The sequence below is a fragment of the Rhea americana genome, unplaced genomic scaffold, assembly GCF_003343005.1.
Source record: "Rhea americana isolate MKP2758 unplaced genomic scaffold, rheAme1 scaffold_2, whole genome shotgun sequence".
Lineage (NCBI taxonomy): Eukaryota > Metazoa > Chordata > Aves > Rheiformes > Rheidae > Rhea > Rhea americana.
In genome coordinates this window covers 5,135,949-5,152,687 of record NW_028186149.1, presented here as the reverse complement: position 1 = coordinate 5,152,687, position 16,739 = coordinate 5,135,949, and the positions used below count along the sequence as shown (strand labels likewise).

Here is a 16,739-nt window from a genome sequence, read left to right as displayed (position 1 = left end):
TTTTTTTTGTTTTTTTTTTGTAGCTTTTGGTTTAAAGAGGCTTAAATAGACGAGTTACCACGCATGGTAAGCTAAGTCTTACCAATTCTGCTCAAAATCCTTTGGTTATGAAGGAGTTGGGATTTTGAGCACCAAGTCTCGCTTATGCTTTGATAAAGTGTAAATTACTGAACATCTGATCAGTCTGAGTGGCAAATACCATATTCATACTTTTACTGAAGAAAAGCTGGAAACAATTTGAACTATACAAAATAAAATTTTAAGTAACTGATTTAATGAAATATGGGCATCCTAGGGCTTCTGTTGCATGTTTTCCATCTGGATGCCTTCAGAGCAAGCTTGCAATAAGCCAGTGTTTTCTTACTACACAAGAGTCATTCCAAGTGCCTTAAGTTGGCTTATGCCACTGTTAAAAGGGTACAAAATTATATTTCAGTTTGAATGCTTGTTTGAAAATCAAGTGGCAACTTTTTTTTTCCACTTAATCAGTAGTAGGAAGTAAAAGCTTTTGTCAGTGAACAAAATGCTGTTCAGTATTGTGACTGTCAAAACACCTACTGATCTGCAACATGAATAGCAATCTTCAAGTGGAAATGGAACTTCTCGTTTGCACTAATTTATTTTTTTTCCTAATGTCGATGATTTTCTGACCTTTATACTGTTGCAATGTTGTTAATCCAGACAAACTTTAGGAAAAAAATTTCAGATGTGACTTCTTCAACCTAATTTTTTCTGACAGTGATTAGTGACTTTACACTAAAAGTTCAAATATCTCAGTTTTAATTAATTTTTAGAATTATTGTTTGAGGACGCAGGTTATTTTTTAAAATGGTGTGTTATATTTTAGATGGGAGAGAGAAAGTAAAAAGGCGGTAGAATGTAATTTCTGGGAGATAGACCTGAAAGACAACTTYCATGATGAATGACCAATTGAGACTCTGTGCATTTAATTAGAGAAGTGTCATTACACTCAATTAGTAGGGCTGCCAAATAATCTGTTTAATACTCTGGTCTTTTTTTCTCTAGGGTTTTGCAGACAGTCCTCATTACAGTGATCACTTGAATGACAGTCGATTAGGGCCCCATGAAGGATTGTCCCCGACACCTTTCATGAACTCAAATCTGATGGGTAAGTAGGTAATTCTTTACGAGCATCCCCTCAAAGCCTCTTTGGTCAGAAAGAGACATTTTTCATCCCCTTGTCTAGGCCTGACATGTCAAGCATCTGGAAGTTACTCTTTCTCATAGCAACACTGACTTTGCTATTGAAATTTTATAGGATGAGCAACTGAGTAAATTTTTTCATAAATGCTGTTATCCGTGTTTCTTAGAGTTGTGGGGTTTTTCGTTTTTTTAATTTTATTTTAATTTGATTTTTCATTTCTCTTCAAAAAAAATCCTATATGCTTTTCAAAGCTATCTATTCCTGAACTTAAACCTGAGAAGATATATATAACAATTTCTAGTTTGCCCACTTAAAAAAAAAAAAAAACAGAAAAAACCTTTCAAATGTTTGAGATCCATAAACTACCAATATATTTTAGACTTTAGTTAATTATTAAATATTTTGCCTACTGTTTTCAAGCTTATTTTCTTATTTTCTTATTTCTTTATTATTTGCTATCTTGGAATACTGTCATTGTAAGAAACAGAAGCAAGTATCTTCACTAGGCAAAAGTTGCCATTGCTTCTAGGCATGTGGGTGTCCAACATTTTCTGCTTTTTGAAAATTACATCTGAAAAAAAAAAGTGCATGATATTGTGGACTTAGTCTTGACCCCTCCTATTGCTAGAAATGTGTTAATGTATTGGCATTGTCCATTACTGTTCTCCTGTGTACTCTCTTTTGTGGCCTAAAAACGTTAATTGCAAAGCATTTGTTGTTTGACAAAACATGGTCTTAGAAATTATATAATAAAATATGACCTTTAAACTTAGGGATGGCTTTGAATTGTGAAGTTGACATTGTTTCACTTATGTATTCTGCTTGTTGTAGACATGACCTATTTTGTGATCTCAGTATTGTCCTTCTAAGACATAGCCATGGTAATCTAAGTGGATTACCTAAATCCAGATCCTGGTGGTTTGCAATTTCTTCTGGAAATCTTTATAATTTGCTTAGTCTTTGTTTACTGCTTAATTTTCTCTGCAGCATAAAGGCAGATATAGTGCAGCTAGTGCTGAAACCAGTATTTCGTTTAAATCTTCATATATGAACCTACCAATATAGTCCTGTAATTTCAAAATGACTATAGTCTATGTTAAGAAGAGAGTACATGTTAGTACAGGTGAATGATACTTATACCTGAAGACAGTGAAGTTAGTAGTATGACTTTTCTTAGGTACTGTGATAAAGCAGAGTAGACCTTCACTCCAACACCATTTCAAATTATTTTTATTTTATTATTATTTTTTTTTTTTAATACTGAAGACCAAAAATATAAGTAATTTCAACTGTCTGTCAAATATTTTGATCGGTGGCATGTATGGAATGGCTCTGGGCTTTATAGCTGATACTGGCTTTACTTTACAAAAATATTAGCAAAATTTGATTTGTGATTTGCATTATGAAGGACAAACTATTTGCTCATGGTATGAATTATCCAATTGCTAAACAATATATGCCTTTAAATATACAACAAAAATTATTAGTGCTACTGTATCTTCTTATTTTTCAATTTTATTGAGGAGATTAGTAGGTGATTCCCTTAAATGTAATAGAATTACATCATTAGTACAGATTTATGGAGAAGTCTACATTGAGATTGTTTTGTAGAGAGAATTAATGAATGCAAGAAATGAATGTTAATCGTTTGCCCAAAGCAGCTTTGGAATAGAATATTTTTGCAATGCTTTGTGGTTAACAGTTCTCACAGATTTTGTTTCTGCTGCAGTAATAGTACTTTATTTCTATATGCAGGAAAGAATTACAGAAAGCTTTCAGTAYATATCTCAGAAAAGTACACCCCAAAATTTTAAATTATGTTTTTAAAAAATATTCCACCTGTGGTTTTTGGTTTGTCATAACAAAAAAATATGTTCACTTTGCTTGTGCTACAGTATAGAATACAGCTCCATATATCATATTTGCATATCATGAATTTTCAGAGTATATCTTAAGTTGATGTTGAAAGTTGGAGAGGGGAATAAGGAAAGCTGCGTAAAAGCAATAAGTACTTTCCTATGTAGTAGCAGTATCTATGTTTACCGAGCTTTGTCTCATTAGTGAGAAAAAAGTTTTCTCCTAGGGTTGTTGGTGGTTTGTGCGGTGTTTTTTTTTTTTGTTTGTTTTGTTTTGTTTTTTTCTTCTAACAAAGAATTGCACAGTGAGTTTGCTCCTTTTGTGTTATAGAAGCTTTCCCATTAGTAGAATGGAAACACTCATTTTCTTTGTTACTGTTGATAGTATTTAAGGCATTGATTGAGTTGTTACAGTCTTCTGAGGCTGAAAGGATGATGTCTGAGAACATAAACTTGTCAAGCTTATAAGAAATACCTCAGTAGGCTAACAGGTGTGATAGAGCGCGTGGGGTTGCATGTTGAGGATTGAAGAAACATGTTCCTTCTCAAACTTATCATGACTGAAATACATCTCTGAAATAGTTAAAAACCATTAAAAAAAAAAGAAAAAAACAACAGCGTATTTCATCACTGCTGTCAACACTTAAGAGCACCATTAAAAAAAAAGAATTGTGTGTCAAGGGGATGTTGTTATTTTGTGTATTATGTTCAGCCRTAAGCATATTTGCCTGAAGAGATATGGATTATAAAGTGCCACTGTCTTTCATGATGGAGCTCTCAAATATTTTAATGATCTTGTACGTTGCAAAAGAGAGAAATTTTGTCTAACAAGAGTTGATAATCATTCAATAATGAACAATTTGCCACAGAAAGACGCATTTCCATATTCATTTAGATATTTTTGAAGTGTTTTGCAGGGGAAGTAAAGCTATTATGTTGGATTGGTTAGTGTTCTTCACTAATGGATTCCAGAATTATCCTGTTGATTGGTTAGTATAAAAAAAGACCGATCATTGCTTGTATTTTAAGTAAAACCACTGAATCCTCTTGGCACCAGCATAAGGTGTTACTATCCATACAGATATTTCAAAATTGGTCTCAGATATATTGGCTGTAACGTACCTCCATTTAGGTTTAATCATCTTTGCTTATTCAACACCTTCTGTTTTAATTACATCCCAGAAAACTCTTCACGAGGTTACGAAGTTCTTTCTCAGTAATTATGCTGCTTTATGATACTGCGCATTTGCACGTCGAGGTCGGGTTTTGCTGGGGCGCGTGGAAGTGTGTCGTATCACATCTTCCGTCTTCCTGTTCCCTGAGCTCGAGCCCGCTGAGCTGTTCTGTTTGTGCTCAGCGGGACCGCGGGGAACCCCTCGCTCCCGAACGCAGCTTACGGGCGTCTTGGCCCTTTCGGTTCCAGGGGGTGACTTCATGGCAGGGCGCCGTGGGGGCACAACGTGGAAGAAAGGATGTGCACAGGCGCTTAGGTAGGGTGGCCCGTGCTGGCTTTCTGCAGGCGGTGCTGTTCGCAGGCTTGCACATCATTAACATAGTCTGTAGTCAGTGAAAAGATGATCATTAAATGTAAGCTTGCTATGCTGAGATTGAGCCCTTAAAGTAGAGGTAATGTTTGCAAGTATACGGTCGTCTTTTCTCTTTTTTAAACTACTTGCTTTTTGGTTTGATTAGGTTCAGTTTTAGAGCCGATGGTGCTTCCCGGCTAGCCGCAGGGCTCTAGGACCTGTCAACAGAGAACTGGAAACTGTCGTAATCGGAAACTCTGGATGTGTGGGAATGGCACATGCGGAGCATTTTAAATCACTTCAGTTTCTCTGACCTCACCTACTCACAACTATAAGGTTGTGCTACCAGTTTGTTCCTTCTCATCTGCTGACATTAAAACATATGTGCGTGTTTAGTATCCTCCTGACCTGGTGAACGTGCTCCTCCCGCTAACGAGCTCACTGCTGCTTCAGGGTAGTACGGTCATAATATTTAATTATAACCATTATGAGCCTTAAGAGGAGAGTATGGAGGAGGYGACAATGAATGGAAATTAAGACAAATGTAAACAGCAGTCAGTACTGATGAGGAAGGGAGCAGAAGCTTGTAACGGTAACTGGCTCTAGAAACAGTCCACACTGTTAACCAAAGCATAGTTTCTTGTTTCTGTAGCATGACTGTTCAGTACTGTGAACATAAAGGCTAAACCTGACTCTTGTCTTGATTGAAATAAGTGTAGGAAAGAACCAAACGTGGTGGTATCTATTGAAAACAGAATAATGCATTTGGGTGTTTCGCAGTGCAACTGCCTTTAACTGTTGATTGTACTTGATGCACTTGAGTGGCTSAAGTGGTTTGCCATCAGGCCTGCCAATACAGTTAGGCCTTGCAAGTGAATTATATATGTGTACCCTTTATTTTACCATTTATTAGTGTTTAACTGTTGTTCCAATGTTGCAGGTGGTTAGTAAGTAATTATTAGCAGAAAATACCTTACRAAGCTAAGGGTGGAAGGAGTAGAGGTGCTTGATGAGTTGATGCCAAAATCCATGAAGATCTCAAAGGTAGCTCTTTGAGTTACTGTGAAATTAGGGGTCATTTTGTGGATTATTTATCTGAGTGATTAATATCTGGGTTTGGATGCCTTCTGATTTTTAGAGTTCCAGTTCACTTAATGGACTTTTGCCTCATTCTTTATGTTTGTATGTGTGGCTGTGCTTCTGTCCSTGCTTCTTTTAAATCAGTGAAAATACTATTTCTAGTTTTTATTGTAAAATATGATGTCTGGYTTATACCTAAACACACTACCCAGTGACTTGGGTAGAATGACAAGATTTTTAAAGATGAGCTTTAGTATTTTTGAGGTAAATATGGMAAATAGTTAAAATCTCTGTAAGCTTTCCAGTATTGCTATTGTGTTTGAGCGGGTTTAAGCCTTTTAAAGCATAATTTGGGAAAATTGTTTGTTTTCAGTTAAAGGAGGAGATTTTGGACTTTAAAAATAAAACTAAAAACTTATGCATCTAAACTATTTCTYAATTAATAATCTAATTAATCTTCAAGAAAATACCCCCCTGCTCCCCAGTATCACTTGAGGAAAAGAATTTTGAAATCAAGACAGCCCTTAACCAAATAACTTTATGATGGTAAAGGCAATAATAGGAAGCCAACAAGGGTACATAATTATTAAAATGGTAACCATTAAAATTGTGCCATTATATTTTCTGCTAGGAATCCTGTTTTAATTGCATTTTAGGAAGGGAGAAGGCAGATGCAAGTAGCAAGTTTGGCAGACCTTGTAGTTGTCCAAAATAAAGGTTAGATTTCTTTGAATTATCTTCTCTAGTCATTACTGATTTAAAACATGGAATAAAATAGGCATCACAATGGAAATGATCTGCAGAGATGGGAATAATGACGAGACTGATTTGAAATAATTTATACACAGTTACATCAGTATTAACTTGGAGAAGGGTGGGAAGAGAATATTTTATATCCTTCAGAGAGTTCATTAGGAAGGAAGAGGCAAATGTTAACAGAAGAGAATTACAAAATATAGGCATGATAAAGATTATGACAAGTATTTCAATTCATCGTATTTTACCAGAGTAGGGCAGTAAGTTGAAAGAACATTGTAAAAGGATAGSTAACAAGCTTCTTGCAGTGCATAATTATCTGTCAAACATGATTGTAGGCTAAAAGGCTAGAAAAACTTCTTGTGATAGGAAAGATGCAAATGTGACCAGATGATCCATGGTTACAATAACTAAGAGTACAAGTCATTTGCTCTAAGGCACAAGTACACCCCAAGTCAGTGGGGCATAAACTTACGGTGTTGGAGAAGTTTTCCTGAACCTCACCTCACAGGAAYGGGCATCAAGCAGTTTCATAAAGCTACCTTTACTTTTTATTAGATCACTTATTGTTTTGATTATTTATCCTTGAAAATACCATGACTGAAAATATTTGTCTTCATGACTTGTATATCCTCAGCTTCTTTAGAAGTAGAAAATTGTAAACAAAATTTGCAAGTCTTTCTGTATTGATCCATCTATCTGCAATCTATTACAGCTTCTTTTTTCCAGAGTAAACATTGGCATTRCTTCTTCCTGATATAGCCTCAGATTTTATTGTTTTAGATATACTTATGTTTTTGAAAAATTGTGTTTTGTCCAAATTTTTAAATATAGTGAATTTGRTGAATGGAAGACTTGTTTTGGTTTAGTTTTCCTTTTAAATTATGATACATCATTGTAGTTATTTGCTTGATTGACAGGRTTTTAATAGAGTATTATAGATTGCTTGAATCCCTTGTTAACTTTGAAGTACATTGTTGTTTATAATGAACACTTTGACCCCAGATTAATGTTTTAAGTTAAATTTCAATGAATTCTTCCTTTTTTCCAGATTAAATATTTCATTTGGTTCTTATGCAATTACTTAAAATCTCCATAAGTAACTTGAGGTGAAATATTCTAAATTGTTCAAGTGATCCTTTTTCTTCCCCTCTTTTTAAATGTTGTAAGTGTGTGTATATCTTATTTGTTCCAGGATTTATTTTAAATCTTGTTAGGTTTGGGCTCRTACATTGAATATTGGGCAGAAGTGGATCGTGGTAAGTCCGAGTGTAAAACCTCAGGTTTGACCTTCTRTTTATTGCCAGCTCAGAGCAGCCTCTCTGCAGTCTGATGCTTCATCGAGTTGCAATGTTTTCTATCTGTTGGTACAGTTTCAGACTTTTTTTCCCCCCCCTCAGGTATTATATTAAATAAATTCAKCTCACACCAAAGAGTTGCTCTCATCTGTTCTTCATTTTCCTTTTGTGAAAGCTAATGGGTTTCTGGGAAATTAAATTACACAGTCATTTAGTGACAGTGCTAAGTGCAGGGCATTTTTACCCTTAGGTTTTTGCACACAAGAGTGTGTTAAGCGTAGTTTTCCCTTCTGTTTACAGTAATGTTTCAATCAAACAGCTTTCCTGGTGTTTCTTTAACTGCAGCAGTACCTCCGGGCTTTGCGGGGAGGTGAGGGCGGCCGGGTGCCCTTTGCAGGGCAGGCGCCAAGCCGCTCCGGCGCCTCGGGGGCGGCGCAGGTGGGCTCCGGCGAGCCCCGCCGGGCTGGGCCGCCGCGCGTGGAGCCGGCGGAGGAGCGAGCAGGCGCGGGGCCGTCCGCCTGCCCCGGCTCCCGCTCGGCGAGCCCCTGGATGTGCCCGCGCGCCCCGCGGCTGCACAGAGCTGCTCTTACGGAGGACAGTCAATGCAGCGGAAGCTTAGACRATTCTGTAAGCTCTGAATCAGTACTGGAGTCGTTTTAAAACTTGGCCTTGGCAAGTAAGAAGGTGACGTCTGTCCTTGAAAACCCTTCCAACTATATGATTTACTGCTGCATCAGGAATAAGCTGGTGGTATCATTTCAGTAGCTGTCACCTGTGCTACAGGTGCCTTTACAGGCCCCATAGGAGTTCCAGCAAATCTACAGCCTGTCCCGTGAGAGCAGTTCTGGTTATCCGTGGGAAACAGCATTACCTTTACTGTATTGCTAACAGGAGACAAAAAGGGTTTTATAGTGACCTTGTCTTCACTGCGCTGGAGGAAGATGATATGTCGTCTTCAAATAAGTTTCACTTGCATCTAAAACCAGAATGTTTGCAGTACTGAGTACTTCTGAATTGCCAGGCTGGGAATTTAAATATGTGAGTCAGGGTGGCTTCTGAATTTGTGACATACTTTAATTCTGATACAAACTTGTACTGAAAAGATTGCTTTTGGTTAATGCAGCCTGATACATTTAAGCGAGTGTTGATTTATTCACAGTGTAACGCAGACTCTAAAAAGAGGACTAAGCAGTGATCTGAAATTTTTAAGTCTTGCGTTTCCTCTATGTTGTACGTGTCAGTTTAGCTGCTGTAGGGTATGTTTATCTGTTAGAAGGCTCACCAGTGCATGARATGCTGAAAGGGCATATTTCTCTCCCGTGGTTCGTGCCATCCCTGGGCACTTGTAGATGTGTTCAGTGCATGGGATCAGCTGGGTGAAGCTGTGGGATTTTAAATTTCAGTCTGTCTGAAGGCACCAAGCTCTTTCCTAGGGACAAGGGAGGAGGGGATGATTCTTTCTCACTCTGGGATGCAACCTCCCCATTAGGCAGTTGCTTAGGGATCTACATAATAACTATTATCTTCTTCTTCAAATAGGAGACTGTAGAAAGCTCACTGGTAATTAAAAGATAATTTTGTAATATTTCATGGCATGTCCGTCTCTTGCAATAAAGATGTTTGTTCATCAGCAGGTGCATAAAAAATCATTTGCTTAATCTCTGTTTCATTCTATTAATTTTTTTCATTCCTGTATTCATGTAACTGTAGCCTGTAGCAGCCCTTTTCCWTAGTAAATTCAGCAGCCTGTGTCCACTAATTAAATTCTGAACTGATCAACCAAAATCTTGTAACTAGGCTACTCATACTAGAGCAAGTGGCTTTTGTGATCTGGAGTATTCTAGTATTGGCTTTAATGATTTAAAGTTGTTAGTAGTTTTCTTTAGTGACTAAATTTTATATGTCAAATATTTGTTGCAGGTGGAAACTTGAGTTTCTGTAGATACCCAGATATCTCACAAAGGGAAGCAGAAAAGATTGCATTAAACAAGCTAACGCATAATAGATGTAACTTTATTTTTTAGCTGTGTGGAGCTGTCAGACTTCTAACATTACTATTTTCATGAATTACTACTGCTGATTGCTCTGAGAGTTATAAGCTGCTGCAGGTGTGGGACATATTTTCTAATCTCTACAGTGGTGATTGGAAAAACTAACTGAAAACAAAAGCAATGCTTCAGCTATATTGTGCATTCATGGAAAAAATATCATCAAAATATAAAAATGTTAAATTTGATTTTGAAAATAAAATGTCTGGACACTTTCACTGCAGTCCAATAATGCACAAAAGCTTTATTTCTGAAGAGATCTGAAGATTTTTTTTTCTCTAACACAAAAGACCAGAAAAAATGCAACTCATTTGGTTAAGCAATGGTAATGTTTTGCCTTATTTGAAGGCTTTCCTCATTGCTCTTTATTTACACTTTTCTGAAGGCTAACAGTACTGTGGCTTTCAAATGGATGTTCAGCCTCTATCATTCTTTGCATGTATCAAGAAGTAAGCTGAAAATATTCTGAAGAGTGTTTTTCTTAGGCATCTGAATAGAGAGTYGCTCTGAGAAACAGAAATCTGAAGTGTTAGTCACTAGGGTGGCATTTGGGAGGATGTTTGGGTTTTTTAGGGGAAACCGCCTAAGTGTCTTCCCAATCTGAAGATGAAATAGAAGAGAGTTGGTTTATGATTTTATGTAGTGTTTTATTAATATATATGATTAAAGAAACTGAGGTTGCTCTTGATGCCTTTAAGAAAAGTAATAGCCTTGAAAGTTAAGTACAGTGATAAAATAAAGGCTTAATAAAATGGGAAAGAGGAAGGCTTGTAGCTTTTACTATAGAAATAAGTTGAGACCGATTTTACTGTTTTTCTAAAACTGCTGAAGACTGACTATGAGTCAGTAAGGTATCTTCTAAAAGACAGTTRAAAACCAAGGTCACCAAGATAATATAATTATATTTATTACAAACAAATAATCTTTTAAAGTTCGTATCAACATGTAAACTGAAATTATAAATGCACATACAAACTCTTGACTTGGGAGTGTTCATCCTCAACAGAACTTAAGGTCCATACAAGTTCTGTTGTGCCTCAACTTCCATTTCTTCTGGAGAGTGAATAAGGTCTCCATTTCTTGTAACTTGTTCTGCAAATTTTTAGTCTACATGGACTTGGTTATTATCCCCCAGGATCCATCTGCTACCCTCCATTCTCTTCCATCTTCCTTAACTTTGGCTGTAAGAGATTTCTTTAAAGTTTTGTTCAATAACKTCTTTCCATTTATATTTTTGTGCAAATATATTACATAAAGAGTAATTCTATTATATATGTGTGTGTGTGTACATATGTATATTAAAACGCATCCATGTGGGGGTCCAACAGCATACACATATATGTTTATTTGTACGCACCTGCATACACGTGCACACATATTCACKTATATATAAATCCACAGAATCACAGAATGGTTGAGGTTGGAAGGGACCTCTGGAGATCATCTAGTCCAACACTCCTGCTCAAGCAGGGTCACCTAGAGCATGTTAGACAGGGTTGCATCTAGACAGGTTTTTAATATCCCCAGAGAAGGAGATTGCACAACAGCTCTGAGCAACCTGTGCCAGTGCTCAGTTACTGTCATGATACAAAAGTTTTTCCTCATATGCAGATGGACCTGCCTGTGTTTCAGTTTGTGCCTGTTGCCTCTTGTCCTGTCTCTGGGTACCACYGAGAAGAGTCTGGCCTCATCCTCTCTACAGCCTACCTTCAGAAACTTATGTGCATTGATAAGATCAAATTCTAGTGCTAGAAGGCTTTAATATGTAAGTCTGCAAATGGCATGTGAAAGGCATATCAAAATGGACTTAGATTTACACTGGTAGAATGTGATTAACTATTAAACTTGCAAAAAGAGGCATAGATATCTGCTGAAGTTAAGATTTTCTTTTTTTAAAAATCTGTTTCTTGAAAAATAATCTTGCTCAGAAATGATTATTCTAAACCAGCGTTTTTAGATGTACTCATAAATGTATAATAGCTTAACGTCTTAAAGAAAAATTCTAATAACAAATTATATTTTAGTCAAGTGTTGATGCAAGAGTGCAATGCTAGCTTTTTGCGCTTTTTCCAATCTRTTAAACTCCATATTAGTATGAGGCATAGACATGCACAGTAATTTGAGATATTTGTTTAGAAAGTGCCAAATATGTGTCCTCAAGCTCTGAATTTTTAAACTGCATGTTACATTGCTGTGGMAAACTGCATATGCAGAAAAGATTAGTACTCAGGTCTCTACTCAGGATCCGGAAAGGCAGCAAGAAAGTTTTGATGGGCTATGGTTAACCGATCCTAAAGGAAGCCGGGAAAATGAGTTCTCACTTGCCAGGAAAGTCCTGCAGCTGACTAGCTACATGTATGCAACCTTCCCAGATATTTTGCTTTACAGTTAGTCAAATCTCCTCTCTAAGGAGTTGGGATTGTACAGACCATGTGCAAAGCCAATGTTATGGCTGCAGTAAGTGTAACAAAATTTTAGCTTGCTTCACAGTGCAATAGGGCATCTATAAAGGTTTTGGYGCTTTAGGAGTAAATGCAATACAAATAAGGCATCTTGCAATTCTTTCTCTTACTTTATGGGGTGTAGAAAGTGGGAGTCTCAAGAGTAATGTGTGGCTTTCCTGTAAACTTCAAGACTGATCTGTGTGCCCGCATTGACTATTCAAGTGCTCGACTGCATCATAARTTAATTCATATTAGGTTTAAAAGAAGTTTTAAGTGTTTGGCAAGAATGTATTTGTATACTTCTTAAGCTGGTACTGCAATTTTAAGAACACTTTTTGATGCAATAAACAATACTTCTACATCATGTTCTGTCTGATGGGGTTTCTTTCCTATGCTATCATTTAATTGTTCCATATCTCTTCAGGCTGTTGCAAGCTGTCATGTAGAATATAGTTTGTGTAGATATTTATTTGGAGTTTTGAAGTACTTTTCAACTTGCAGAAAAATTACAGCCTGATTGATGTGTTTTATTTTTTTTTTTTTAAAAAAAGAGGAGTTCCTTATAGAACTGTGTTCCTTAAATGTTTTACCTATATTAAAAACAGTGTAGCCTTACGAAAGATTTTAGAGACTGTTCTGGTCACASGTCGTTCCAACACTTAAGTGTCTACAGAGGTTCATATGGGTGTTAGATAACAGAAAGCACCTTAATATTTTAACTACCAGTCAAGAAATGAGAATTTTTTGCATGTTTTAAAGTATTGTTTTGCTTTCCTGTTGAATTTGAAAGGAGATTTTATTTCCAGGTAATTTTGTTGCATTCTTATGCAACATCAGACTTGAAAAATATTTAAACTGCTACAGATAACCGAGATCGGACACTAAGTGCTAGTTTTTTTTCGAGGGAGAACTCTGTCTTTCTTACCTTTGTCTTAGAGAAATGCAGTCCTTTCACCTGAGGTGAATTAAATCTTTCTTCTTAGTGATAGATGAGGCCTTTTCTTTCCATTTCTTTTATTTATTTATTCTCCCTGCAGCTCTGTGTTGTGATGTGAAAGATCTGTTYGATATATTTTACCATCACGGAAGGAATTTTTCTCCGAGGACAGAAGTTTTTAAGCTCGAGATAAATGTCACTAGTTTTACTAGTGTTTTAAGTACTACTTCATAAATAATAAAGATAACCAGCACGTGACGGCCTATCTTCCGCTCTGAGCCGCGGGAGCCGAGGTGGGGAACAGCGAGGGCCGTGGGGGCCGCGCTGCCGCTTTGAGCTCTGCGAGGGCTGCGAGGCGCCGCGGCGGTCGGCTCGTCGTTGCGGCGCTTGGCTGCGTTTCCTTCAATTTTTTTTGTTCGCTGCCTTTATTCATCAACGACGCTTTATAAACAGCCCGTGTTTCACAGTGGTTTCAGCCCTGCGTGCCAAACGACTGCATGGTTTTGTTCCTTTGTTTGACAGCGCTCTGGCACTAAGCCACGCGCGCAGTTATAGTATTTTTAACTAGTATATATATGTGTGTTTCTTTATTTTGTGTATATTATTTTAGCTCTTAAATTAGAAATGTATTTTCCTAGAAATGTGGTTTAAAAAATAGATGGTAAAAAGCAACTTTGTAAAGCTATAAACTGAAGCAAGTATAAACCTGTTCCTTCAGTGTTTGGGGCGGGGAGTAAAAGAAGRGGGCACAGGAGGAGAAATACTGCTGCTGCTTTTCGTAGGCTCAGGGGCAAAATACAGAAAGCGGTATGATTTGTTGGCAGGAGAGAGCCCATATGTTTCTTCAATGAGTAACCATTTTACGTAGGATAGTTTGCTTACACACAAACTGCTGCCTTTCAGCAGTGTATTTAGAAGAAAATAGAATGTACAGAACAGTACCATAATATATAGAAACTTTCCATCCTGGCTGATCTCGTTTTACCARCATAAAAGAAAACTTGAAACGCAAATATCTTGAGCTCAGGATAKTGACTTTTAACTGAATCTTTAGTGCTGATGTTGCTTGGAACAGGACATTTCGCAACACAAATAAGACAAGCTTCACTGCTGATTATAACTCCTTTAGTTTCTGTTTTGTGAGTGTGTGAGGGGGGTGGGGTGGGGAGGGGAGGGGATTTTGTTTTGCTTTGTTTTTTTCCACAGGCATAGACACAGCTTGGTCTCATGATAGAAACATAGAGCAAATGTCAGTAAACCTATGTGAAATAAAACACCACATTGAAAGGCAATGATTCATCGGGAGAAAAGGTTATTGGGGCCCCAGTAACTCTTTTTTTCCTTTTTAACCTGTGCTCTGAACATCATTATTCCCTTGATAATTAATGTTAACCCAGCTATTGAACTGAAAGCTAAGCTTTTAAAGTTGTCTCTGCCATTCTGTTCAATCTCTTTTCTTTTCTTTCTTTCTTTTTTTTTTCCTCTTTTGATGGTGCTTTTATGTGGTGTTTCTCATTTGTTTATGCAACACAATTATGAGCCACTGGTCCATTTTATTTTCTTTGAAAATAACTGTCATAGCCATCAGAAATAGAAACTAATGTTACCCTCAATTTACACAGAAACCACCAACAATAATCTGTCCACAAATCTATAGAGTATAATTGTTCCTTAGTTTTTATTGTATAGCTAAACCTGTATTGATATCCCTTGAATCCACACATGTGGATCAGTGGACTGTCCCACCTGAGCAGTGCACTCGGGCACGCTGTTGGCTGCACACTGCAATTTTTTCATGTCTTTACCTGTCCTTTTTCTTCCTTGTCTTTATGGTTTTTTTGACTGACTTAAGACAAGTGTCTCTTTGTGTTCCTGTGCAGATGTGTTGCCCTTTGTAGATTTTCTTTTCATCTTAAATGTAAAGAAAACAAAGTTTTAAATTTGATTACTATGCCGTGTTGTTACTCATTGCCCAGTATTTATCTGGATATAGCATGTGATTGTTAAAAGTTGGAGTATATCGTTCTGCTCGCTTGCTTTGTTCCTTGGGTTGCCTTTTCCATGCGCCTGCCGCTGGCCTCTGCTGCAGTGGGAGGCCGTGGTGGAAGGGTTTTTCCTCTGTTCTGGTGTGGATGTGTTGGGCTCGTTTCTGAGACATCAGTACATTTAAAACCAGTAACTTCTAAGTGGGCTGTAAGTGCATGTTCTGAACAGGGGTGCAGTGYGTTTGTGGCTGCACAACAAGCACTCTCCTTGAAAGGACCAGTGGCTGCATGTTAATTTTAGAAGATCAAAACTGTTCTCATATCACAGTAGAGGTCCCAAAATACATCCTCTGTTAGTGGAGCTAGAAGTTGTGGTGGATGGACAAGGGAATAATAAAAGCCAATCTGGGAAAATAAGTTTGAAAGTGAAAAATAATTATTCTAAACAAACCGGTAAGGCTATGATTTAGTAACACTAAAAGAACGTAAGCCAAATGCTGAAACATACTTTGAGACTCTGGAAGAATAAGTTTGAATAAGAAATTAGTGAGAACTTGTGTATGAAAATAAACAATTTCTTACTAATGTTAGCAAGACATTATCTTAGATCAGCAGCATGGCTTCAGATATACTGAAGGGGACTTTTTACTTTTCTACTGAATAGCAAATTCACAARTACTTCATGATGTCAAGTATTTTGTTGTTTAAAGCTTCCTTTTTGCTAAAGCTTCTGAGATGTGCCATGGATGCTTTTCAGAGTGTTTGAACCCTTGTAGCATGTACTGTGCTGCTCAAGGCAAGAATCTTTTAGATGTCACAGTCATCTTGCCACACATGATGAATCACTTTGCCTAAAGATTTTCTGCCCRCAAAGCCTCTGGGGTGGCTCTGTCTCCCAAAGGCTGTGCTGTTGGAATAGCCATCTGAGCTTACTGCTGTGTGACCGATTTAGGACTGAAAGTACAAAACCCAAACTTGTTCACATTTTATTTATTTCTACTTGTAAATAATAAAAGGAGTCACATCATCATAGTACGTATGTGGATGATGTTGCTGACCAAACTTAGAAGCAAGGCACAAAAAGAATCAGTTTGTCTTTAAAAAGTTAATACCATTTTAAACTTACGTCTGTATTTTTTTTTTTGTTTAGTTTGTTATAGGAATCACATAGTCATTGTAAGCGCCAGATAATGGTGGTTCAAAGTAGATTTTTCTGGTTTCTTTCTTTTTCTCCTCCCCTCCTTTAAAATCTTTACAAATTTTTTTTTCCAACAAAAGAATGTGCTTAATCAGTTTCACAGCTTGCCTGACCGCCTATCTAGTCGGATATGTTCTTTGGTTGTACTGGCCTTTAAAGCAGGATTAGTTGCAGGATAGGTAATACAAGGTGAAGCTTCAAGGAATGCCGTAGGTATCTGGTTGGCAGTGTCCTCCAGAGGATCTATTCATTTGATTTGGGGGGTGATGGAGGGCCATTCCAGGAAGAACTTTTCGAAAAAGTATCGATGCTTTTAGCATTTAAGACAATTTATRGTTTTTAAGTAGCATGTAGCTTAAATCAAAAMTTAAWTTMATATCTACGTATTCAATTTGCAAGTTCAGTGCTGTAAAACAAGGAGATGACCTTTTATTACAGCAAKATGC

General features: G+C 37.1%; 1 protein-coding gene across 6 annotated transcripts in view; it reads left to right on the top strand.

Moving 5' to 3' along the window:
* The window catches only part of TCF12 (transcription factor 12), a 180,098-nt gene that overhangs the window by 63,835 nt on the left and 99,524 nt on the right, over positions 1-16,739 (top strand). For all 6 annotated transcript variants that reach the window (XM_085303359.1, XM_085303358.1, XM_085303357.1 and 3 more), the window contains exon 4: positions 1,027-1,129. In XM_085303359.1, coding sequence (XP_085159485.1) covers positions 1,027-1,129 — 103 coding nt within the window. The remainder of the gene's footprint in view (positions 1-1,026; positions 1,130-16,739) is intronic.